This window comes from Misgurnus anguillicaudatus, chromosome 10 (genome assembly GCF_027580225.2).
Source record: "Misgurnus anguillicaudatus chromosome 10, ASM2758022v2, whole genome shotgun sequence".
In the NCBI taxonomy this organism is placed as follows: Eukaryota; Metazoa; Chordata; class Actinopteri; order Cypriniformes; family Cobitidae; genus Misgurnus; species Misgurnus anguillicaudatus.
In genome coordinates, this window is record NC_073346.2 from 28,109,151 (window position 1) to 28,134,664 (window position 25,514).

The 25,514-nt window shown below is 39.3% G+C and overlaps 1 protein-coding gene across 2 annotated transcripts in view; it reads right to left on the bottom strand.

Annotated features, from left to right (window-relative positions):
• hivep3b (HIVEP zinc finger 3b) overlaps positions 1–25,514 on the bottom strand; it is an 82,209-nt gene that overhangs the window by 10,690 nt on the left and 46,005 nt on the right. Inside the window, exons 1-2 of one of the 2 annotated variants that reach the window (XM_055210578.2) lie at positions 16,442–16,677; positions 97–4,706 (exon numbers count right to left, since the gene is read on the bottom strand). In XM_055210578.2, the coding sequence (XP_055066553.2) occupies positions 97–4,281 (4,185 nt within the window). In that variant the 5' untranslated portion in view covers positions 4,282–4,706; positions 16,442–16,677. Of the gene's footprint in view, positions 1–96; positions 4,707–16,441; positions 16,678–25,514 lie in introns of those variants that run through there. The other variant, XM_055210577.2, reaches the window with a different exon arrangement.

Below are 25,514 nucleotides of genomic sequence, written 5' to 3' on the forward strand. Positions count from 1 at the left end.
AGACATCAAGTCACTTTATAGTGAATAAGAAGAAAATATAAGTTATTATGTGCATGAGATTATGTGTTAAAAATGGCAAATTACATTGATGTTTACCTCTGACTCACTGGCCTTATTGATGCCAGAAGGTTCCAGTTTGTCAGTGTTTGGTGTTGGAGCTGTTGCCATGGTGTATGTCTCAGCACTATGTTTCTGTTTGGAGTGCAGCAGTGACAGTAAGGTTTTGGTGGATAAGCCAGGTAGATTGGGGTTATGCATGCTGATGCTCCATGAGGAATAAACAGAAGCTGAATCTGTGTGTGTTGACGGGTTGGGCTTGGTGTAGTTTAGGTAGCACCAGCTGACGGATGTACTAGTATGCAGAGTGGGATATGAAGGGTCCATGGCTCTCTTTGGACTTGTTACTCTTGAAACACACTTGTGTCCCATCTCTTTCCTTTCCTCCTCCAAGCGTTCAGTTTTGTGCTCTGTTATGTCCCGTTTGCTTATTGTTTCTGTTACTTCTCTCGCATCCTTTTCTCTCCCCACAGTCTCCACTGTCAGCCTCTGTTTATTTTTTCCCTGATTCCTCTCCTGAGATTTCTCATCACATTTGTTATCGTTATCTTCATCTTCCTTGTCATCCTCTTCTTTTTCCTCCTCCTCTTTCACCCGTTTTTGATGTCGCTGTGCCTCTAGACTAAGTTCTAGACTGCCTGCAGGTGACAGCATTCGCTTGCTTCCTCCAGCACCAAGCTGCCCACAGCTGTCATCAGATGAAGTTCCTGCTCCATACTCAAGAGGCAGTGGTAAGGGAATATAGCTTTTGGGGTTTGGGGAGGGCAGCCTAAGGTAAGATCTTTGAAGTTTGTCTTCTTCCAGCTTTCCCATAATCACCATGGCTGTGCAGCAGACTGGATCTTGTGTTGTGGCTAAAATTTGTGAGATGGTTGTATACATGGCACTAGCATAGGTAGGAATGTGAGTCTGTAAACGCACAGGGACTACTAGAGACACCACTGGGGCAAGCTGTTCAAAACATGGAGCAATAATGGGATGTGGAGTGTGGGGAATGACTATCTGTTGTTGTGAATGACTAGGGCTTTGCATGGATGAAGGTGATGAGACTCTAGACTCCCTGAAGAGAGGCCCTGATGGGACCTGAATAGCTAAACCACCTGGCATGGAAAAGCAAACAGCCTGAGTGACATCACTTGATTGTACAGGAAATGAAGTGGGGAGTGGTTGAAGGGAAAGGCCCAGACGTTCTTCATACTCAGGGGGTCTTCGATGCAGCTGAGGTGGTTCACTGGGAATGAAGTCTTGTTGAAACATCTGATTGGAAAGTACCCCAGATATGGCTGTAGTGACTGGGAGAAATCTGGGATACTGACTTGGGGAACAAATATTTGGGTTTGCTTGTGGTAGGGAAAAAACTGTTGATGGGAGGGAAGGAGGGGACTGGATGAGCGCCACTGTCTTCCCTATATGCTCTGAGCTAAGCCTAGAAGTCCTGTCTCTGATTCTATACTCTGTGACTGTGAGGGGAGGATGACCAAGATAGGACTGACACACAGCTGAAACACCAGGTTTAAAATTAGCAGATGGCTCCTCCTGATCAGGTTCACCAAGGGTTGCATGCTTCACCAAGAGGCATTTCCTTCTTTCCTTCCAAGTAGAAGAAGTACGTTCTCCAGAGAGGAATCCATAGTCAAAAGATTTACTTCTTGTTTCTTCTGCATGAGCAGGATGTGGAGGACTTGTAGATGCCTGTTCAGAGGCTGAGCGACGCATTTCCTTATGAGAATGATGTTGTTGGTGATGACTTGTTGGAACAGTAAGCATGTGAGACCCTTGGGAGCTCCAGGTAGCATTGTGCATCTCAGAGTCAGGCCTTGCCGTTTCCTCAAAGGATGCAGAACGACTAGATGCATGGGAAATGCTACTCTCTTGGCTTGGGCTGTGTGGCAGAGAAACCGACTCAAAGCTAGATTCACCTGATGACTGAGTTGCCTCAGCCAAACGGAGACGCTTTTTCTTTGGTGGTAGTTTCTCTGCAGGAAGCTGAGCCAGACTTTGGCTGCGTTGAGGCCATTGGAATTCTTCCACTCTCTCTGGCTCTTTGGAGGTGTGTGTGCTCGCTGTATGTGAGATCATTTCAGTATCTGGCTCCTCTGTAACCAGGATTTCTGGCACTTGAATATTGGGCTGACGTATTAACCTGGATGCAGTGGCTGGTTTTGGCTCATGTGATTGCTTGTGTTCCAGTTCTGCATCCTGATATGCCATAGAGATGCTTTCCTGTTTTTCAAAAGATCTAGTATGTTGGATAACAGAAATTTCCTTCCAAGAACTCCTCCGTTCTAGCTCACCTTGTGAAAAGGCACAAGTTGTGCCCTGATTTTCAATACTGCCCATAATTGATAAAGGCTGGTTGCTGAAAGACACAGCTGTTGGACCTGGACTGGGAGGATCTTCCTCAAGACTCTCCTCCTTTTTTTTCCTCTTGCGCACAGCCATGGCCATGGCTTTGAATTTGTAGCTCATAATTTGTGGCTGATTCTCAAAGGAACTACCTTCATCACTCTGAGGACCCAGTGGAGGCTTACTCATACATACAAGTCTATGTGCTGCATAAGCTTCCTGCTTTTTTAAATGAGTCCCACACATTTCACACTCATATAGGTGTAGTTCTTTTTCTTGCTTCTTTCCAAAATCTGATTCCTTCAATCTGGAAGAAGAGCCTGTATCCTCTAAAATAAGGTCTGTTCCAACTGGCATCTCAATAGCAGGTTGGCGTCGTAACATTCGTTGGTGTGACCCAATTCTCATTTCAGCTGCTACTGCTTGCTGTTCATCAAAAGAATGACTGAGACGAAAGCTGTGTGAAGCGACATTTGAAGTGTCACCAGAGGATGGCATTGACTGACTTCTATAAAGAGCAGCACTAGAACTTTGACTAGCCAATGTCTCTGTATCAACCAAATATGAACCTGACAATTTACTCGCCAAGCTACCAGAAATACGTTGAAAACCAGAACCACAAGAGCTTGGGATGTCCCCCTTTGATTCAAAAACAAAGTGTTCTTTTGGTGAAGATATTTTAACAGACTCAATGCTACTTCTTCTAGAAAGTGAGGAACGCCTTGGTTTGACACTATCAATTTCACTTGTATCTACTACAGCTTCATTTATAGTAATTAACTTGGTTATATGCTCAATGACTTGTGTCTTGGGAACATTGAAAGGGATTGATTTTTCATGTTGACCCGAAGAGGATAATTGCAGCTGCTGCTGAGAAATTCTCTGCTGTTGTCCTAGTCTTCCATACTTTCCTAAAATTATCTCAGCGTAGGTTTTAGCACTAGCATTTGGTGGGCTAACTTGTGACAGCTCTGCACTTCCAGACCGAGAAAAATAGCCAGATTCTGTGCTGCCCTTACTGCCAGGACCCAATGAGGATCGAGTTTCATCTGAAGATGTCCTGGGAGATCGCTTTCTCTCACTTAGCCTCATTGCAAGCCTTTGCTTGACTGCCTGCGAATCCTCAGTGGGGGGACCTTCCTCTATGAATGACAATTCTACCTTGCAACCTTTTTTCAGAGTTGGCCTGCCCTGTGAGGTAGATGGTTGTTGTTGACCGGTCTCATCTTCTGAACCTGTACTGTCTCCTTCCGTGCCTTCTTGCTCATCTCCCAAGGCCCCTCCCTCAGTCCCGCTAAAACTGGGCTCCTCACGACTTGAGGACATGCCTGCTTTAATTCGATGTGCATGGGATTTGCGATGTTTATACAGGTTACTTTTGGTCTTGAAGGAGAAGCCGCATGGGACACAAGGATAAGGTCTCTCTCCTGTGTGAGATCGGATGTGTTTTTGGAGGACACTGGGCTTTGCACAAGGGCGGCCGCAGTACGTGCACACATATTTTCCTGGCTTTTGGGGTTTGCGTTCTCGCCTACATGAGGTACCTTCCTGTACTTCCAGACTGGGCAAAGATTGAGTTTGTGGAACATTATGAATTTGAGGAGATGGATCTCCTGGGACAGAACAGCTGCCTTTTGAAGGACCAGGTACATCTGAAAGCTGCCACGATGACCCACTCGCCTGTGACTGTTGCTGCTTCTTCTGCCTTTGGAGCATTTCAAAGCGTTTTGGCTGCCTATGTTGATGGCGGCCATGTGATCCATGGACAGTTTGCGAGGTAGCTTGTTGCTGAAATGGAGGCAGCTGCGCTCCTACCACAGACTGCTGCTGACCACTGGACCGCTCCTCATCAGCTGATCGGCTTTCCTCCGCCTCCATAGAATGTGGGGAGGAGGCTTCACGGATGCAGTGGGAATGCTTCTGTGAGCACCAATCGGATTAACATCATTGCATCAACACTCCTTTGATAGGAAAAATGCTTTATTGTCACTTTTGGTGGGGCTAATTGTATTACGCCATAATTAATGTAACAGACACCAGATGTCTTAACTGAAAGAAAGACATAATTAAACAGTATCAGTGTGTTTCCGCCATATATGCAAGTTGGAGTTGTGTGTAGAATGTCTCCTCTCCTTTTTACAAATAGCCTTGGTGAAAATCATCATTCTCTCTTTTTGGTTAAAGCCTGGCAATAGGGCTTGACAAAAAATGTCTTAAGATGCTTTTGATGAACTTTCCCTGTCTGTGAACAGTCCTGTTCGTCTACCGTCTACAGTCTGTCACATTTTAGAACTTCACTGGTCCTGCAGAGACACATAAATAATAAAGAAAGTGTTAATGATCAGTGTTGGGAAAATGTGCCATGCTAAGCTACCAAACTTTCTATACAAAAATGGTTTAGATTGTAAAAGACAGCTAAAGTATACATGGCAAAAGTAGCTTGGTACATTAAAGCTACTTCAACATCCACACTAAGGGTGTTTTCACATATAGTTCATTTTAAAAGAACCAAACCCAGTTCACTTAAAGTAAACCAGAAAAGGAACTAGCTAAATTACCTCAGTCCTTTTGGTGTTCACAATATAGTGGACTCAAAAGAGGACCCAGTTCTTTTTTTTGGTCCTCTTCAGAACTGAAGTGAACTCAGACCCTTTATTGTTCATAAGAACTTAGACCCGGCTTTCCGTGCAGCAGTTTATTTTAATACATGTCCAAACGACACGCGAAGTGGACCAGGACCTCATTGATTTCACATCTCAAAAAGAAATCGAACCACAAAAGACCACACAGCAGATAGTGACCATTGACTTCTATAGTAGGAAAGTATTTTGGAAGTATTGTGATAAATGAGGAAGAAAATATTTTGATAAATAATGGTAAGCACACAGTTGACGGTAGGCCTACCCATTAAATTCCATGATATTTTTTATTTCTACTATTTTAATTCTATTAAAATTCACTTATAAAACAAATAAAAATGGTACACTGAAAATTCATTCTGATTGATATTTTATTGCAAAACATAGAAGCTCAAGATCAATTTTTTTAATTGTACATTGTTTTTTGTTGGGGCATATTTTAGGGGAAAAAAAACAAAAATATCTGCCATAAGAACTGGTTATCAGACCACATAATTTACTCACTTTACTGCTGCTATAGTTTATTTTAAACCATTCTGTGGTTTTTATGCTCTCCGTGACTTTTTAGTAAGTTTTGTGAATAATTCAGTGTTTAAGGTGCCTGATTAAAGCTGGTTATTTTTGCATCTTTTTTGATTGCTTGTGGACAGGTTGTATGATATGACCGCAGTAGGATTTTGGTTAAAAGCCAAGGCAACCTACCGTGATGTGTATCTTAACTTAAGTGCTGTCTGGACAGTTATGGTCACCATTTAAAGATTCTCATTTACATGTGATATTAAAAGACACTGCATAAATGCATGTCCTTGTGCTTATGCTGGCAATGTTTTCCAGGAAACTATTTATAAAATGCAAAAAAAAACCTAAGACAAAGTCTGGAGTCAGAGCAGAAAAAAATCACGGACTGCTAATTCAGAGCAAACCTGTGGTAACACGGATAGCATGGTTATAAATAAAGGGAATGCTAAAAAAAAGCTAGCGTCAACATTTTTAACTAAACAATTCTCTATTTTACATACAAACTTCATCGACTGCTATTCTCCTATTAGTTCTTTAGCAGATAGATACATATACACTGTCAGAACATCCGAGGTGATTCATCGGAGCGCCAGAAATGTACAAAGGCAATTAATTTGACATCGCCAAGTATGCCACGCTATGCAATACAAGACAGACGATTTTGCTTTGTGACAGTCGTTCTTGAATATTACTGATGACAAAGTCTTGCCAAGAAAATGTACAGTGTGCACCCAGCTTTAAGTTACTTGGTGTTCACTAAAGAAACGGTGAAGGGAAAAACTTGAAATAACTTGACAGATTCTTGACTGAGTTTGCTATCCCGAACAGCTGCTGCAGGCTGAGTGATGCGCAACAATTTAATGAGCTTTCACAAGCAGAGGTAGGCTGCTTACAGACTGCTGTTTTTATCAACAGCAAGCAATTATCGCAAATATAACAACACTAAGACCTTCATCATTATTCATGACATTAGTATACATTTGCCTTCTTTAGATGAAAGAACTGAACCATAAATTTGCAATGAATGCATTTAATCTGCATATGTATTACACTGCAATTAAACTGAATTTATATTTGCATTAATACTAACAGACATAAAACAGCAAACAGAAAGCCATTAATAGAGAGAAGAGAGAAATCTAGACAGAAGACAATGTTGTTATCACACTGTATGCACTGACTGTGTCCAGGCTTTGTATGACGCAGCGTAATGATTTCTGACACTGTATTGATGTGGCTTTTAAACAGGCTGATTAAGAGAGTGCTTTCCAATGAGGAGAGTGCTGTGAATTATTCATGACTGTCTATGTGCAATCCACTGGACTGGGAGACCCACAGTTACGTCATTTATAGCCAGACAGGAAAGACGGCAAGGACGTCTTCACACATGCTCAAACATAGAAAATAAAACGACATTACATTTACATTACATTAGGGTGATTCTTGCGAAATTAGACTTATGAGGTGGCATGAAACATTTGATAAAAAAGTAAATGCAAAATAAGAGCATACAGTTACAAACATCTCTTCATGTAGTGTTTTGCACATGATTTCAAATGACATCATACAAACCAACCCTGCTGCCCATTCCACATGTAAGGGGAAAAATTTCATCACCGCAACGTGTCCATGACTGGATTTGGGTTCTTTGAGATGGAAATATTTATAATGAAAAAATCAAAAAAATTAAAAGCTTCAGTGCATGTTATACTATAAACATTTACAGTAAAGAAACATGTGGTATTTGGTGATCATTGCTAAATGTAGAGACTATAATAAGGGATATAAATATGTCCAAGAAAAAATTCTCAGGGAACTAATATTTCCAAAAAAAAAATTTGGTGGAAGGGACATAATTGACTGGGACACTCAAGATGGCTACCAGGTAAGCAGTTCTTATTTTTTCTCTCCAGATAAAAGTTAAAATTTAGTTTGTCATAGTACCTAGACAACGTTTTAGTTCTCATTACCGAAACATGAGTTTGTAAATGCATATACTTAATGTAATATCATGTTGCGGTAATGATAATTTTTTATAATGATAATCTAAAAAATGTAAATAATTCTATAGGAAATATTTCTAAAATTCTCTAAAAATAATAGTTACAGTAAAATCAGACCTTAATCTCATATGTGCAAAACAATGTGTGGGTTCAATGTCTCCTTAAAAACATCTGATGCTGGACACCTTTAAGTCTGGATTTCGTGAGAATCACCCATTAGTGCACTTGGCAGATGCTTCAATCCAAAGCGACTTGCAGTTAATTCAAGTTAGCCTACTGATTTTATTAGTATACGTGTTCCTGGGATTGAACCCATGACCTGCTCGTGCAGTTATCTATTAGTAGAGGTACTGGAACGAATACACAAACACATGCAAATATATACGGATCTATGGAAATCTAAATTAGCTGTCGTCTTACTGACAAGCACATGCATACTAGCAACCAACTGCACAACTGCAAGTTCAAGTTACTGTAACTATTTGATATTCCCACACCTATGATCATTATTTTTAGTTTTTAAGATGAAGTCACATTCAAATATTTCTAGCACATTAAGTTTAGATGTTGATAACAATGAAATTAAGCAAACCATTAAAGCCCATACTCGTTGTGGGACACGTTTGTTCAAATGCTTATCCCTGTTGAGTCATTTGGGTTTGGCTTCATCTTCAAGATTTACTGGAACAGCAATCTGATTTGGATCATGAATCACTAAGTCATTGAAATACTGTTACTGTCGCTCAATTGCATTGCATTATTCGAGTGAACACACATACTGATAAAAAAATGAATAGCTTTAATACACTAAGTTGCATTGGATAATAGCATCTCCAAATGCATATGTAAATACCTATCCCCGGACTGTTGAAAGTTTCACAAAACATCAAAAGATGGTAAAACAGATGTGCTTGGGTAAATTAAATAACACATTGAAAGCTGTCAAACCATTGCTTGCTTCCGACTAAATCTTCTAGAGAGAGGCGAAAACCATTTTAAAGCTTAACAAATTTTTCCCCATCTTTCCACTGTCCAAGTGACAACTTGCCTGATGTGATGAAGAAGAAATGTATTTTTGTATGATACTGTATACAGTATGAGCAACTCGGATGCAAAAGCCACTAAACGCCACCTCGGTCAAATATTTGATATTAAATTTGATGATATTAACCAAATGCTCTCTGCAATGTATTTCAGGTGTACTGTGTTCAGTAAATACCTTCACTTTCAAATCAGTTTAATCTTGGCCTAACGCCATTCAGTTTGTTGGCAGAATCCTCTAAGTGCACAAAAAATGAATTCGATGGCGTGCAAAACGACAATGGATCACATTCAAACTTGGGTCCCTTGTGAGTACTTGGACCTGAACACAACCCAAATGTGGCAGCCACATGGATGACTGCATCCCCTGAAGTATGAATCAGTTTATTAATTTTTACATTCTGACTTTCATTTTTGCAAAGCTTCTTGCATTTCAATTACTGACTAATAACTTAATAATAAAGAGCCTGATAAAAAAATGCAAATTTACAAGAAAACATGTCAGATGCACTTGGGTAATTCTCACGAAATCTAGATTTAGAAGGTGTCCAGCATCAGAATTTTTTGCACATATAAGATTAAACTCACTATAACCAATTTTCTAGAGGATTTAAAAAATACTTCCTATATAATTATTTACATTTTTTAGATGATCATTATCAAAAATTATCATTACCGCAACATTATATTACATTAAGTATATGCATTTACAAACTCATGTTTCGGTAATGAGTACTAAAAAGTTGTCAAGGTACTATGACAAACAAAATTTCAACTTTTATCTGGAGAGAAAAAATAAGAACTGCTTACCTGGCAGCCATCCCGAGTGTCCCAGTCAATGATGCCCCATATTTTTTTTTTTGAAAATGTTAGTTCATTGAGGGCTTAAACAATGATTGAAAATTGTTGCAGAGGATGAGAAAATTGGTCTTGGACACATTTATATTCCTTATTATTGTCTCTACATTTACCAATTATCACCAAATACAACGTTTCTTTACTGTAAATGTTTATAGTATAACATGCACTGAAGGTTTTTAATTTTTAGTTTTTTTTAATTATAAATATTTCCAAGTCAAAGAACCCAAATCCAATCATGGACACATTGCGGTAATGAAAATTTTCCACTTAAACGTGAAAACGAAAAAAACAACAAAATTGGTTTGCATGATGTCATTTAAAATCATGCGCAAAATAGTACGTGAAGAGATGTTTGTAACTGTATGCTTCTTATTTTGATACTTTTACTATGCATTTACTTTTTTTATCAAAATGTTTCATGACACCTCATAAGTCTAATTTCCAAGAAACACCCACTTAGGGTTTTGCATCTGAACTTCTCACACGTTAACTGCACTTTTAAAATGGGATAAACATCTTCCCAGTTCCTGCGCATTTTTCTTTCCATAAATTAACAGGTCAGTCGACAAAGTTGGTCTAGAACTGTGGTTCTACAGAAGTACAATAATGGTTGTGAGAGCAGATTCAAGAGGCCATGTGACAGCTAGTTGAGACTGTAGTAAATAAGTGGACCACCTTGATTCAAGGTGATTATTTTGTATAATGCTTGTATAATTATTAACAACATAAATGGCAGTGTGCGGGCTCTCAAGTGATCATAATAATCCATTTTACTGTATATGAAAAAAATATTAATTGTCTTTATTACACAATCTGATAGGTCCATTAAAATTGAGCAAATGTTTTTTATTAGTTGAGCAGAATGATGGATAAATGCTCATTTCCTCTCGTTCCAGCTCTCACTCTTGGCAACCTGGCTCCGGTTCCCATGGAGACAGGCCCACAGCTAGCCACGGCAGATGGAGGGTGAGCTGGAGGTCTAAATTTGTCCCCAGCATCCTCTCCGAGTGTTGTGGCACGCCGGCAAGAGGAAGTAGATAAACAGACTGACCTCCGCCTACCAGTGGTAGCATTTCGTGACCGCTTGTGTCGCCTTGCTGAGACCTCAACATGTTCAAAGGCAAATTCAAGGAGACGGTATCACTAGCCCACGTCGCCAACGAGCCCCTCCTGATTGTCACGCGGCAGGCGGCAGAGGCACACCTTACCACCCCGCCTTTACTGGCAAAAACATCTATGTTCATTGAAGACCATAAGGGGAGAGAAATCACGACCCCTCTGAACCGTGCTGGTTACCCATCCATGTACTGTATAGCAAACGTCTTCTGTTTAACTTCATGCACTTAACAATATCAACACCTATTAAAATTTGACTTTGGCAAGTAAACGCAATTTGAGAGTTGGGATTAACCCATGACATTTGTGTTGCTATACTCTGCCCAGTAAGCCACAAGAACAACTAACACCATCAGTATGCCACCAAATTCATGGATGGCAAAAATACTCATAACCTCCGTAAACAAAGTCGGGCGATTCTCACGAAATCTTAGTAGGTGTCCAGCATCAGATTTTTAAAAAAAAAAAGCCCTTGAAGCCAATTTTGTGCAATATTTTTGCACATATAAGATTAAGGTCTGACCTTACTATAACCATTATTTTGAGAGGATTTAAAAAATATTTCCTATATAATTATTTACATTTTTAGTTCATCATTATTAAAAATTATCATTACCGCAACATGATATTACATTAAATATATGCATTTACAAACTCATGTTTCGGTAATGAGAACTAAAAATTTTCAACTTCTATCTAGAGAGAAAAAATAAGAACTGCTTACCTGGTAGTAATCTTAAAAGTGTCACAGTCAATTATGTCCCTTCCAACTATTTTTTTGTGAAAATGTTAGTTCATTGAGGGCTTAAACAATGATTGAAAATTGTTGCGAAGGATGAGAAAATTTTTCTTGGACACATTTATGTTCCATATTATTGTCTCTACATTTACCAATAATCACCAAATACCACATGTTTCTTTACTGTAAATGTTTATAGTATTTAGCTTTTTAGCTTTTTATTTTTTAGATTTTTTAATTGTAGATATTTCCATGTCAAAGAACCTAAATCCAGTCATGGTCACGTTGCGGTAGTGAAACTTTACTCATTAAATGTGGAAAAAACATAAAAATTGGTTTATATGATGTCATTTGAAATCATGAGCAAAATAGTACATGAAGAGATTTGTAACTGTATGCTTCTTATTTTGATACTCTTACCTTGCATTTACTTTTTTTATCAAGTCTAATTTCGCGAGAATCACCCAGTCCTGCTAATCAGATGTGCGGCATAGCCAATATGAATATAATTTGCTTATTAAAACTTATGTAAAACAGTCAGCTAACAGCTATGTAGTCAACTGTTACAGTATAAAATTACACCTCAGAACAAGGACCTCACGTAAATGTCCACGCGACACACCCTGCTTCATGCCTGCAGACTGTTGACTCTGTGAGGTTTGTACTTGTGAATTACCACAAAAAGTGTTGTCTCTCAATCTGAATGAAAACAATCTTTCCAACTCAGACTCGGTCCAAAAGCAACAATGAATACAACACTGATTAGACAAACGCAAAAAAACTCAAGGCTCTGGGATAAGAACACAAAATGAGTAAAGTACCAAAAGCAATAAGTAGCTGTGCAAAATAAAAAGACGTGACTTTAAAGTGGAACATAAAAAGTAAACTTAAGAAAATCTTGGTTACTTTTGTCAAATAAGAAAATGGAACTGAAGCTGTCAAGCTCCTAAATTGCTTTGCTTGATGAATTGAAAAATAAATCAAATGTAACAAGGTAAAAAAATTTCATACTGGTTTGATTTTTACAGTGATCTAAAACTATTAAAACTAATCTGATTTAAAATGCTAGGTCTACAAAGCCGTGAAACTGGCCATATAAATTCTGTGCTAGAGTTAAAGGAATAGTCTACTCATTTTCAATATTAAAATATGTCACTACCTCAACCAAGAACTGTTGATACATCCCTCCATCATCTGTGTGCGTGCACGTAAGCGCTGGAGTGCGCTGCGACACTTTGATAGCATTTAGCTTAGCCCCATTCATTCAATGGTACCAATCAGAGATAAAGTTAGAAGTGACCAAACACATCAACGTTTTCCTATTTAAGACGAGTAGTTATACGAGCAAGTTCGGCGGTACAAAACAAAACGCAGCGCTCCCCCAAGCGGATTCAAAAGAGGAACCACACTTTATGGCGCAACAGCACTCCTGGGAGCACTTTGACCCGCCTGAAAAGTCCGCTCCCCTTCTCCCTCTCATAATGGGAGAGGGAGGGTGTTACTGCGCCGATACGCCATAAAATATAGTTCCTCTTTTAAATCCTGGCTGAATTTACTCCAATTACAGAGAAAATCAGATGCAGGACCATAATTGGTACACCGATGTTTGGCTCAGATTAATCGTGTAATGTGTGCTGTTAACAGATTAAATCTTGCAAGCAAATCGAGGCCAGCCCGATCATACCAAACATCAAAAATGTTTATAAATCGGGATGATTACATCAGTACTTTCACAACAGCCAATGTGAGATAAAGGTGAATGACAGACCTTTTGAAATGGCGACTGCAAAACATGTCCGGTAGACAGCGGAGATGGAGAAACGGCTTGTGGGAGTGAAAAATAACACGAATGCCTCAATAACGCATCTGTGAAAATGCATGATGAAAGTTTAATCAAAAACAAGAGCTGTCTTAGTTTTAAAGGGCACCTATTTCATTGGTAAAAACAACTTTATTTTGTGTATTTGGTATAGTACAATGTGTTTGAGTGGTTTCTGGTAAAACACACATAATTTTCCACATACTGTACATTTTTGTAGCTCCAGATTTCACTTTCTTCCTGAAACGCACGGATTTTGTATAAAACACATCGATTTGAAAAGCTCTGTGTCCCTGATTGGCCAGCTAATCCGTACGTTGTGATTGGCCTGAAACATTTCTGACGTTAGCCAGAAATGTGAGCTCCTTACCATGTTTGAAAAATGCGCTCACAATGCAATGCTAACAGGAGTTAACTTATAGGCTGAGTCCGAAGCGGGAGGAATTATGATACATCACCAAGTCCAGGAAGTAAACTGTTGCCTACAATCCGTGTGTTTGTTGTGGTCCAAGAAAAAAGATTTACGTTAGAGATGATAACTCGCATCATCGTTTACTTTGGGGTATGTACCCTTTGCATATAGTCAACATGTACCAACACACACCTTCACACGAAAGGAAATGTAAAAACGTGAATCAAACCATAGGTGTCCTTTAGGTGCCCTGCCACCAGGTAAGCGTAGTAAAAATAACAACGTGTCTCCTTGTGAGGTCACGTGAACGCTTGCTCTGGCACGATAATCTTAATAATATCCTGTAGTGTGTGATGTGCCATGATTTTCAAATCATGTAATGTGAGCATGTTTAATATTTGATAGAATGTATATATGTCAAGATTCTCCTTAAATGTCTGCTGCAAGCAGATTTCATAATCAACCGGGATTTTACAAATCCTGCAGTGTTAGCCCGGCTTTAACTGTTCGGAATGAGACAGACCACTCAAAGCACCACAAAGTCTGGATATCTCCACAAACTGTTTGGTTTACCTCACCATCCGACAGCCTCAGTGATGAAGGCACAATATTTCTAGAGTCTTTATGTCTCTATATGTTTGCTTTCATTAGGGACCAACAAGGGCAGATGAGGTTAACCAGTTTTTAGTTTCTTGAGCCCAAGGTGCTGAGCAGGTATACATGTCAACACTATTTATGTGCAAGCGTTTTATTTGGTTAGGTTTTTCTTACGGAAAGAAAAACGTGAATGGTGTCTAGGGATGTACAAGAATAGTCTGTGGGTTTCCTAAATGACTACTCGTCTAATCAGTCTTAGCACGAAATAGTCTGGATTGGGGTTTACTTGATGCCAATCTGACACCTTCGCATTGACACCTTCGGTTTAAAAACAGAACAGCAGTGATTTTGAACAAAATGCAGAGGTCTCAAGTGTTTTAAAGGTACACTCCTCTTTTTTTGAAAATATGCTCATTTTACAGCTCCCCTAGAGTTAAACATTTGATTCTTACAGTTTTGGAATCCATTCAGCTGATCTCCAGGTCTGGCGCTAGCACTTTTAGCATAGCTTAGCACAATCCATAGAATTCGATTAGACCATTAGCATCACGCCTAAAAAAATAACCAAAGAGTTTCGCTATTTTTCCTATTTAAAACTTGACTCTTCTGTAGTTACATCATGTACTAAGGCAGACGGAAAATTAAAAGTTGCGATTTTCTAGGTCGATATGGCTAGGAACTATACTCTCATTCTGGCGTAATAATCACAGACTTTTCTGCCTTAACATGGCTGCAAGAGGCGCATTGATTTACGCACTGCCCAAAAATAGTCCCCTGCCATTGAAAGTTACCAAGGGGACTATTTTCGGCTGCTGCTTAATATCACTACGCCTGCTGCAGCCATAGCAGCAAAATCCTTGATTATTGCGCCAGAATGAGAGTATAGTTCCTAGCCATATCGGCCTAGAAAATCGCAACTTTTATTTTTCTGTCTGTCTAAGTACACAATGTAACAACAGAAAAGTCAAGTTTTAACTAGGAAAAATATCAAAACTTTTTTGTTATTTTTAGCACGATGCTAATGGACAAATCAGATTCTATGGATTGTGCTAAGCTATGCTAAAAGTGCTAGCGCCAGACCCGGAGATCAGCTGAATGGATACCAAAATGGTAGGAATCAAATGTTTAACTCTAGGGGAGCTGGAAAATGAGCATATTTTCAAAAAAAGAGGAGTGTCCCTTTAAAGGTTTCACTATTTTTAACTTGATACGCTATCTTAAAAACGCAATGCTCACGGCACAAGCCATTAAAAATGCAAATCGCAAAGATCTGGAAAAGTAAAGTCGTCCATCTGCTTGTGTATACTGTAGTTGTACTAACTGTGCTTTGCGTACATTGCATGCAAAATGTCCAAAGCCATACTGTGATTGGGACTAATAAAGAGACAAAAAACAGTTAACCTCATTAATCAACAAACTGCTTATTGGATGACTAGTGATCCATTCCTAATGGTGACTTCTTAAAGTGAACTGCTGAATATAACCACTCAGGGCTTCCATAGTAACCCGAGACAAAGAATGAGAAAGGTGAGTTGGGAGAGTTTCATTCATTTACATTCACAGAGGAACAAGTGGAACGGTTCCCTCTTCCAAAACCACCCACTGCACAATGCTCGCGGGGCCGTCAATCACGTCACCCTCTGGCTCTCAGAGCACATGGCTGATAGGAAAAGTCCGCCCACATCAGGAAGTGAATCAGGCAGCGCTTCTAACGGCGGGTGACGGTGAATCAGATGCCCTGCAGAACTCTAACAAGCGCACAGGCCAACCCACGCAGCCGCCGGCGAGCGCTCTGATACGATTACTCATACTCCGGCTGCATTTCTGAGCTTCCTCAGTTCCTCATTACTGTCACCTCTGAGGTCTCTCCCGGCTTCAACCTCCCCAAAACAAAGCGGCTCTAATGAGGAAGCCTCTCTGCCTTTTCTCAAGTGTACTTTACCTGTATTTCACCAAGACATGTATAATAAGAATATAAGACACAAGAGCTTTGGCTAACCAGATTGGACGCACATGCAAAGAAAGTAAAAGAAACATGGTGTTTCACATTAAAATCATATGGTCACATAGCACTAGGCATTTGAGCACGGCAGAATGTACAAAAATTTACAGTAAGAAAGTCTTTGTACAGCATGACACCCTTATATAACCAATAATGTACACACACAGTTACAAACAGGCACAAAAGATAAAGCACGCATACAAATACACGCACTCATAATCAGACCCGTGCAACCTAAATCAAAAGCCACGCAGTCAAAATTTCTATCAAAAAATGAGTCAAATACTCACTATGAAAGCTGATCTCCTCGTAGTTATTCCAGTTAGCACAAGAACAGAAGAGAACAGAGTGTACAGTCGGACCTAGTGCCGCAGACGTTACCTGAGGAGATCTGTCACCTCACACAGATAAAGCATGAATGAAAGCCACCGAGCGACACGGTGAATACTAGTGTTTGTGTTCAAGTGGGTGTACTCCTATGAAGTGTGTGAGAGGGGAGGGGAGTGAAGAAGACACGAGTAAGAAATCCGGTGGGTGTGAGAGAAACGTGAAGACACATGGCTGAAATGAGAAAAGGAAAAGGGAGTGTGAATGAAAATGGTCACCATGAATGAAAGCCATTACAGTGATCGAGTAACAGAATTCTGCTCAATGTAAAAGGACATGATGCTGATGATTTAAGAGGTCTAGAGGATGGTCCCCATCTTAATTATTTGGTAACATTCTTTGGCTTAATATTGTCAAAATCCAATTCATTAATAACAATTCTGGATCATGAACAAAAAAGTCTAACAAATTGTTTATTATTAGTTAACCTACGTTCTTCACAAACAGCATTCTTCAAAATATCATCTATCTATCTATCTATCTATCTATCTATCTATCTATCTCTCTATCTCTCTATCTCTCTATCTCTCTATCTCTCTATCTCTCTATCTCTCTCTCTCTATCTATCTATCTATCTATCTATCTATCTATCTATCTATCTCTATCCATAATTCTATCTCTATCCATCCATCAATCCATCTCTATATCCATCCATCCATCTCTATATCCATCCATCCATCTATCTATATCCATTCATCCATCCGTCCATCCATCCATCTCTATATCCATCCATCTCCATATCTATATCCATCTGTCTATCTCTCTCTATTTCTATCTCTATCCATAATTCTATCTATCTATCTATCCATCCATCCATCCATCCACCTCTATATCTATATCCATCCATCCATCTCTATATCTATATCCATCTCTATATTCATCCATCCATCCATCCATGTCTATATCCATCCATCCATTCATGTCTATATCCATCCATCCATCCATGTCTATATACATCCATCCATCCATGTCTATATCCATCCATCCATGTCTATATCCAACCATCCATCCATGTCTATATCCATCCATCCATCTCTATATCTATATCCATCTCTATATCTATATCCATCTCTATATCTATATCCATCTCTATATCTATATCCATCTCTATATCTATATCCATCTCTATATCTATATCCATCTCTATATCTATATCCATCTCTATATCTATATCCATCCATCCATCCATCTCTATCCATATCTATATTTATATCCATCCATATCTATATTTATATCCATCCATCTCTATATTTATAACCATCCATCTCTATATTTATAACCATCCATCTCTATATCTATATCCATCCATCTCTATATCTATATCCATCCATCTCTATATCTATATCCATCCATCTCTATATCTATATCCATCCATCTCTATATCTATATCCATCTCTATATACATCCATCCATCCATCCATCCATGTCTATATCCATCCATCCATCCATGTTTATATCCATCCATCCATCCATCCATCCTTCCATCCATGTCTATATCCATCCATCCATCCATGTCTATATCCATCCATCCATCCATGTCTATATCCATCCATCCATCCATCCATGTCTATATCTATTCATCCATCCATCCATGTCTATATCTATTCATCCATCCATCCATCCATGTCTATATCCATCCATCCATCCATGTCTATATCCATCCATCTATATCTGTCTGTCTCTCCGTCTGTCTGCCTCACCGTCCGTCTGTCTGCCTCACCGTCCGTCTGTCTGCCTCACCGTCCGTCTGTCTGCCTCACCGTCCGTCTGTCTGCCTCACCGTCCGTCTGTCTGCCTCACCGTCCGTCTGTCTGTCTCTCCGTCCGTCTGTCTGTCTCTCCGTCCGTCTCTGTGTCTGTCTGTCTCTCCGTCTGTCTGTCTCTCTCTCTCTCTCTCCGTCTGTCTGTCTGTCTGTCTCTGTGTCTGTCTGTCTGTCTGTCGGTCTCTCTCTGTCGTCTGTCTGTCGGTCGGTCTGTCTCTCTATCTATGTCTCTCTATCTCTCCATCTCTCTATCTCTATCCATAATTCTATCTCTATTCATCCATCCATCTATTCATATCTATATCCATCCATCCATCTATCTATCCATTTATCTGTCTATCTATCCATTTATCCATCTATCTATCCATCTATCCATCCATCCATCTTTCTATCCATATCTATCCATCCATCTATCCATCTATATCTATCTCAGATTGACGGACTGCTATTCTGCTATTCCAATGAAAATCACAGCTCCATATTTGTATGATGACATCATGATGATCTGGGTGGGGCTCTCCCAACTATGCAAGCACATGAACAGTATATGATGTGTTCATGTGTGTGAAAGTGCGCAAGTTAGTGTCTGCCCCATACAGTCATTTTTCTTCATTCTTGTTGAATAGAGAAAAAAAAAACAGGGGAACAGCTGACTGTATATCTAAAGCAACATCGCCTGCTATCAAGCAGGTATAATTACAATAGCTGTACAGATATGTAGTCAAATATATACAGTGCTCCATTCTTAGTAATCTATACCTCATTCATACACCTATTCATGCATACTGTACATGCTGGAATGTATCACAAGAGTGTCTCAGGGTGAATGGAGGTCCCAAAATTATGGGAAATTCCTCCAGGGCAGCGTCTCACAAATGTTCCTGCTGCACAAACAGTAAGCTGTGATGCAGCAGTGTGCTTGTGAAAAAACACACTCAGAAGGGGGCTTTCCCAAAGACTTGAGCACTGAGAATTCTGGGACTTGTGCTTCTTCTCTTTCGATTTCCTAATGATGTCACTAGCTTTGGAAACACCCTTGGGTTTTCATCAGAACACTTTCCTTGTGTAGCTTGGTGAAAATCTTCTTTAAATTTGGCTTTTCATTTCTTTGCCTCAACCCTGGCACACACCAGATTTACCCTTTAGGAGAAGAAAACCGTTTAAACTAGTCTATGTGTTTCTGGTTTGCTGGTCTTGTCTGGTCTAGCTTTTTTCCAAGTCTGGCCAAGCCGGTGTTCCGCCGGTTTAGCAGTTGATCTTCCAGTCTGGTAACATAAAAATGGCCAAAACCCTTTTAAACCAACAAATGGAAGAATTTTCCCCAGACTGAGATACCAACTAAAACCAGCAAACCAACTTGGGATGCTTAGGAAATGAGGTAACAGAATGACATTAACAAGGTGAAGCCAATAAGTACTAAATATCAAACACTCATACATGATTTTGTTGTCCTTCCTTTTCATACATTTTCTACTACTTATTTCAACACATAACACATCCCTGGAATGTATGCCTTCTCTTCTCTAACATACACATTAGCTTTTGGCCCATCCAATGTATACATTTCACCAGTCCACAGAGTTCCCTGGAAATTGAACTTTTGTGTTGTTAGCCCCATATACTCTTCCGATTGAGCTACAAGAACCCTATTTCTCATTTTTTACATCTCTATTTAATAAATCTTCCCAAATGATGTTTCATGTGGAGCAGGGCAGTGTGCCGGCTCAGAGGGTGTGTGTATATTGTGTCTGGCTGAATGTGATCTTTGTGGTGATGGTCAGCCTATTTAAAGGAGAGGGAGCCGTGGCCAGGCATTGCCCATACTGTAGCCCTCTGTAAGGGGAACTCACATTTCCGTCATCTCTTTGTCTTCTGTTTTTCCAACAAGAGATGAGGACAACAGAGGCTCTGTAAATCTGATCAACAGGCAGCTTACAATAATAAAACAGCCATGACAGATTGTCCTATTGTTGTAGTACGAAATCTCCATTGCCGCAGCATGTGATGCAAGCTGCTGTGTGGCAGTCGTAGCCTAATATTTAGGGCAGGGTCTCCAACCTTTTTTGTGATATTTATCTACTCAAAACGTTTTTGTTTTACTTAATTACTTGAAACTGCAACTCTCGGGTTAGTCCAAGTCTCAGGCGACTCAGGTGCCTTTGAAACTTACAGTACACTGTGTACTACTCAGTGGGATGGTTTTAATGCAGAGTCTATCTATCACATTTCAAGTATTCATTCCATACTAGACAAACATGTCACTTTCACTTTCAAGCTGAGACACTGTCCTTATGCCCTGTTAGACAACTCCTAGCATTAACCCTTCAAAATTAATAAATTAATAAATATATTGTGAAAATTGGAGATTACCCTAAGTATTTAACTTTGTTACATGTTTAACCTTTATTACTTTGCAACGGCACAATTGCAAAGGATACACTCTTAAAAATAAAGGTTCTTAAAGTGTTTTTCACAGCAATGCCATAGAACAGTGTTCTTCACTCCCAATCCTGGAGTGCCGGTGCCCTGCAGAGTTTAGCTCCAACCTTAATCAAACACACCTGCAAGCTAATCAATGCCTTCATGATCACTAGAATATCACAGGTAGGTGTGTTTGATTAAGGTTGGAGCTAAACTCTGCAGGGCACCGGCTCTCCAGGATTGGGAGTGAAGAACAATGCCATAGAAGAACAATTTTTGTTCTCCAAAGAACTTTTTAAGTAAAAGTTTCTTAATACTTTCCACACCAGCAGTTTTTTTTTTAGTTGCCAGCCAGCAGCAGCATATTGTATGATTTTCACAAAAGTTTAAAGAGCACCAATTATCTGAGTCACGATTTTACATTTCCTTTGTTGTGTAAGTGTGTATTAGTACATGTTAACAATATGCAAAAGGTAAATACCCCAAAGTTAACAATAACACAAGTTATCATCTTCAATGTAAATCTCCTTTCTTCGACTACAACAAACACACAGATTGTAGGCAACAGTTTACTTCCTGGGATTGGGATTGGCTGAACCAGTTTAATCTGTTTACCCGCTTCCTATCCCTACCAAGTTTATATATATAAATATATATTAATTTCTCCCAAGGGTTTTTGTCCTTGTAGGAGTTTTTCGTCCCCGGGAGAGTCGGCCTACTTTGGCTTAACTAAGCACTTTACTGTATACGTTACATTATTATTACGCTCGCTTGTACGGTTTATCCTTAGCAGCTATATTCTACCTCTTATATTATCTATTGATTTTCTTTGTTTTCCCCTACATTTACTCATGTAAAGCTGCTTTGAAACAATTAACAATTGTGAAAAGCGCTACATAAATAAAATTGAATTGAATGTAGATAAGACCGACATTATCATAATTCCTCCCGCTTGGACTCACAGCCTGTAAGTTAACTCCTGTTAGCAACCGAATCTTTCAAACATGGTAAGGAGTGTCACATTTTCGACTGACGTTGGAGGTATTCAGACCAATCACAACATACAGATTAGCTTGCCAATCAGGGACAGTTTTGTTCAAAATCTGTGCATTTCAGGAAAATCTACGGTATTTGGAAAATAATGTGTTTTTTTAACCATAAACCATGCAAACACATTGTATTATGAAAAATACACAAAATAACATTGTTTTTTACCAATAAATCTTCTTTAAATGTATAAACATAAAATATATTAAATAAAAAAAAGTTTCATTCTATCTTCATTTGTTCTCTTTTTATCACCTCCCAAAAATGGGTAGGGTTCTTCAAAAATACAAAATTTTGAGCAAAAAGTTGAAATAATTGCATTTTTGTGAAATTAGATTCAGAACGATCATCAAAACATACACAGAGTTTGAACTGTTTGCCCTAACGGAATACTTCCGGGTTTTAGAAGTTGAGTAAGAGCACCACCTGGTGAATTATAGTGGAATTACGGATTGACGGAAAAACTCGTCATTGGCGTTTTCTCTTAATTGACAAGTTAACTTGTCAATGGTGGGAAATGACAAAAAATATACATTTCTTGCTTTCATTTATATAATTTGTAAAACTATTTCTCACAATAAAGAACGTATTGTGCAATTGAATGACTCTTAAAAGGTCCACTGTGTAGATTTCAGTGGCATCTAGCAGTGAGATCAGGAATTGCAACCAACAGCTCAGTCCACAGCTCACCCATCCCTTTCGAGACGCATAGAGAAGCTACGGTAGCCGCCATAGGACAAGCGTGTCATTGTCTTTGACAACATAGTGACAAAACGCGCTTTATAGAAGAGTTTGTCCATTTAGGGCTACTGTAGAAACATGTTAGTGTAAAATGGTGATTTCCATGTAAGGGGACCCTAAAAACGACTCAAAGGAAATAAAAACAATACAGTTAATTTTGTAACGTCTTCATACACCGCTAAAAATATAGTTATGTATATTAAAGTGCGCTGCATTTCTGTCATAAGATCCTCCTAAAAGTTACACAATGCACCTTTAAGATGTTAAAGATTTTTTTAATGGAACACTACAGACCAACAAAGACCATTTTTGGAATCTTTATTTTTTAAGAGTAGGCTATAGCTGCTGAAAAACCATAAGCATGCCAACAGTCCAAGCCACAACCCCCTGGTTGTTATTTTTAATCAGACACACACTATACAACTAATACTTCACTTCTGGAAATTCACTAAAACAGGAGTGTAAACAGGTGAGGTCACCGGGCGTGTCACTAAAGAAGAGCAGACCCTTTATCCGAACACACCAGCTGTGCCATATTTCCAGCAGACAAGATCAGTCTCCGTGTCAAACCTTTTTAATTTCCCACTTCAGTTAGAGTGGGTCCTTAAGAGGACTTGAATCCTCCTTATATCGATGTCATTAGAGGAAAACTTGTGTTGAGAGCTCAAAATTCTTGAACTAAAAATGCCAGCACTATGGCGAAAGTTCCCAGCCTCCTCAGCTAAACTCTCACTTCTATTAATGTTCTCCTGCAGTGGGAGGGATGAGGGCTTGTTTGTAGAGCCAGAGATATACAGTAGGCCTATTTCTCCTCTCCTGTCACCACCCAGTCTCTTACCAGAGGAAAGACGGTTGAAGGTGGGTGACAGAAAGGCAAAAATAGCCCAATTGCCAACGATAAAACATCACCCACACATTAAAAAATGAATACCTCTTAACCAATGACATGATGGCAAATAAACAAAAATGGCAGTCTAGTTTACAAGCAGCATCCACATATTTGCCCATACTGTAGCCCCTTGTGTACTTACACAAACAATGTCTATAACAACTATAATAACTTTGTCCATACAGCTGCAACACAAGTTTTTTTTGCTAGATGGGCACAATGTGTACACAATGAACTTTACGAGGTACATTCATCTTGTTTTGTCCCAGTCCTGCACTGTAATTTAGATCAAATTAGTGGTTCTGGACATTGCAGACGCACAAGGTGTATTTTTGCATGGCCACCCACAAAATGAGGCGCTATAAAAAGTGTGAAGGTAAAAATGGATCTGCTCGTAAAAATATTTGCACAGGGATTTCAAGTGTCTGGCTAAATAACCAACAAGGTTTTAAGAGGATGCGATTTCTGCATAGGCACATATGAAACCATGGGCCCTATTTTAACAATCTAAGCACATTGTCTAAAGAGCACGGCGCACGGTCTAAATGGGGTGTCCGATGCCACTTTTACTAATTTAACGACGGGAAAAATTATTTGTGCGCCGTGCGCACGGTCGAAAAGGGTTGTTCATATTTCCCTAATGAGTAATGAGTAACCAATGAGAGTCTTATCTCTCATCCCCAACACACCTCGTTTTCAGACCAGAATGCCCAGGGGCGCAATAATTGCGCAGGGTTGAAACTAGCAAAAGACACTTGCGTCGCGCATTGCGCCGGGTGTATGATTGAGCCCCATGTCTGTTAAAACGAGGCTAAAGTGAGATTAGGAGCATCAAAGTTTGATTTTAATCATTGATTTCACATCTGGCCAGAATTCAGAAACATCACAAGGTGTCTCTGTCTGATGTCATTATTTAAGTAGATTATAAATTCAAAGCAATTCACAATATATTTGTATATTAAAGGAACAGTATGTAGGATTGTGGCCAAAACTGGTACTGCAATCATACACTGGTGGCCAATACACAAAATGACAACATAAACATCAGTTGAGGGCTGCAACTCCACTTTTTAAATGACAATATCCGGGCCGGACCACTGTTTTCAGTGATATATGTATTTGAAATGAAAATTATTTTTTAATATGTCTAGTGACATATCAGGGCTATTTTATGATTAATTGATATAAATTTCTTACATACTGTTCCTTTAAATATTTGAACTCCACGCTTAAGTAATAGTCGCTCCCAAAAGTTGCTCATCATTGGCATAAAGTTTTTCAATTATGTCACATCGCTGGACACGCCCCATCCGGTCACCAATGGTCACATTTGCAGGAATTCGTCAGCTCTCCATTAAAATGAATGAGATTGTGCCGCTTTGCTTGTAATGCGTATGGGCAATACTATCTCATGGCAATAGGAGGTGGCTTGAAAACTGTTATATAGTTCTAAGCTATGTGTGAATTTCCGAATGTGTATTAATGAAGTTCATAATCAAAAGATGAGGTGTTGATTGGGCTAGATTAAAATACCAGACCTCAATTTTAACCTAGCGCAAGCGAAACCATTTCTGTTCTTTTTGACTTCATGCCCCTCCTTTTCAATCTCACTTCCTGACTCTGTGACCACTTCCTGTTCTTGACGGTCATGTCTCAGCAAGTTAAAGAGTTGCTGAGGAGTTTGTAAAAGAATGTGTGTTGTGGTTTCCCAGTGCTTTGAGTCCTGTCACCCACGCAATGACGAGTGAAACTTGTCAGGCCTCGAATGAGTGGGAGGCTTCTAAAAGTGTGACTTCCTCATACTATTTTTATCGCTTGTATTTTCTTCCTATGACATGACACGCTCATCTCTCTCTCTCTCTCTTGCTCTCTTCTACCTCACCGATTCAAATAAGTAACTTGAGATTGGAATTGTTGTAATACAGCTGAAACTTTTAAAACGACAACAGAAACTTTAAGGTGTTTAAATACATACTGTAAACATTTTTTGTTACATCTCAACTGGTAGATTACTGTGCTTACAATGTCAGTGTCATTAGTTTGGCTCCAACAAACACACAAACTGAAAAAATGGACTGCGTGCAAGTCAAATGTACCTTTCAGTCCTCTGTTCTTA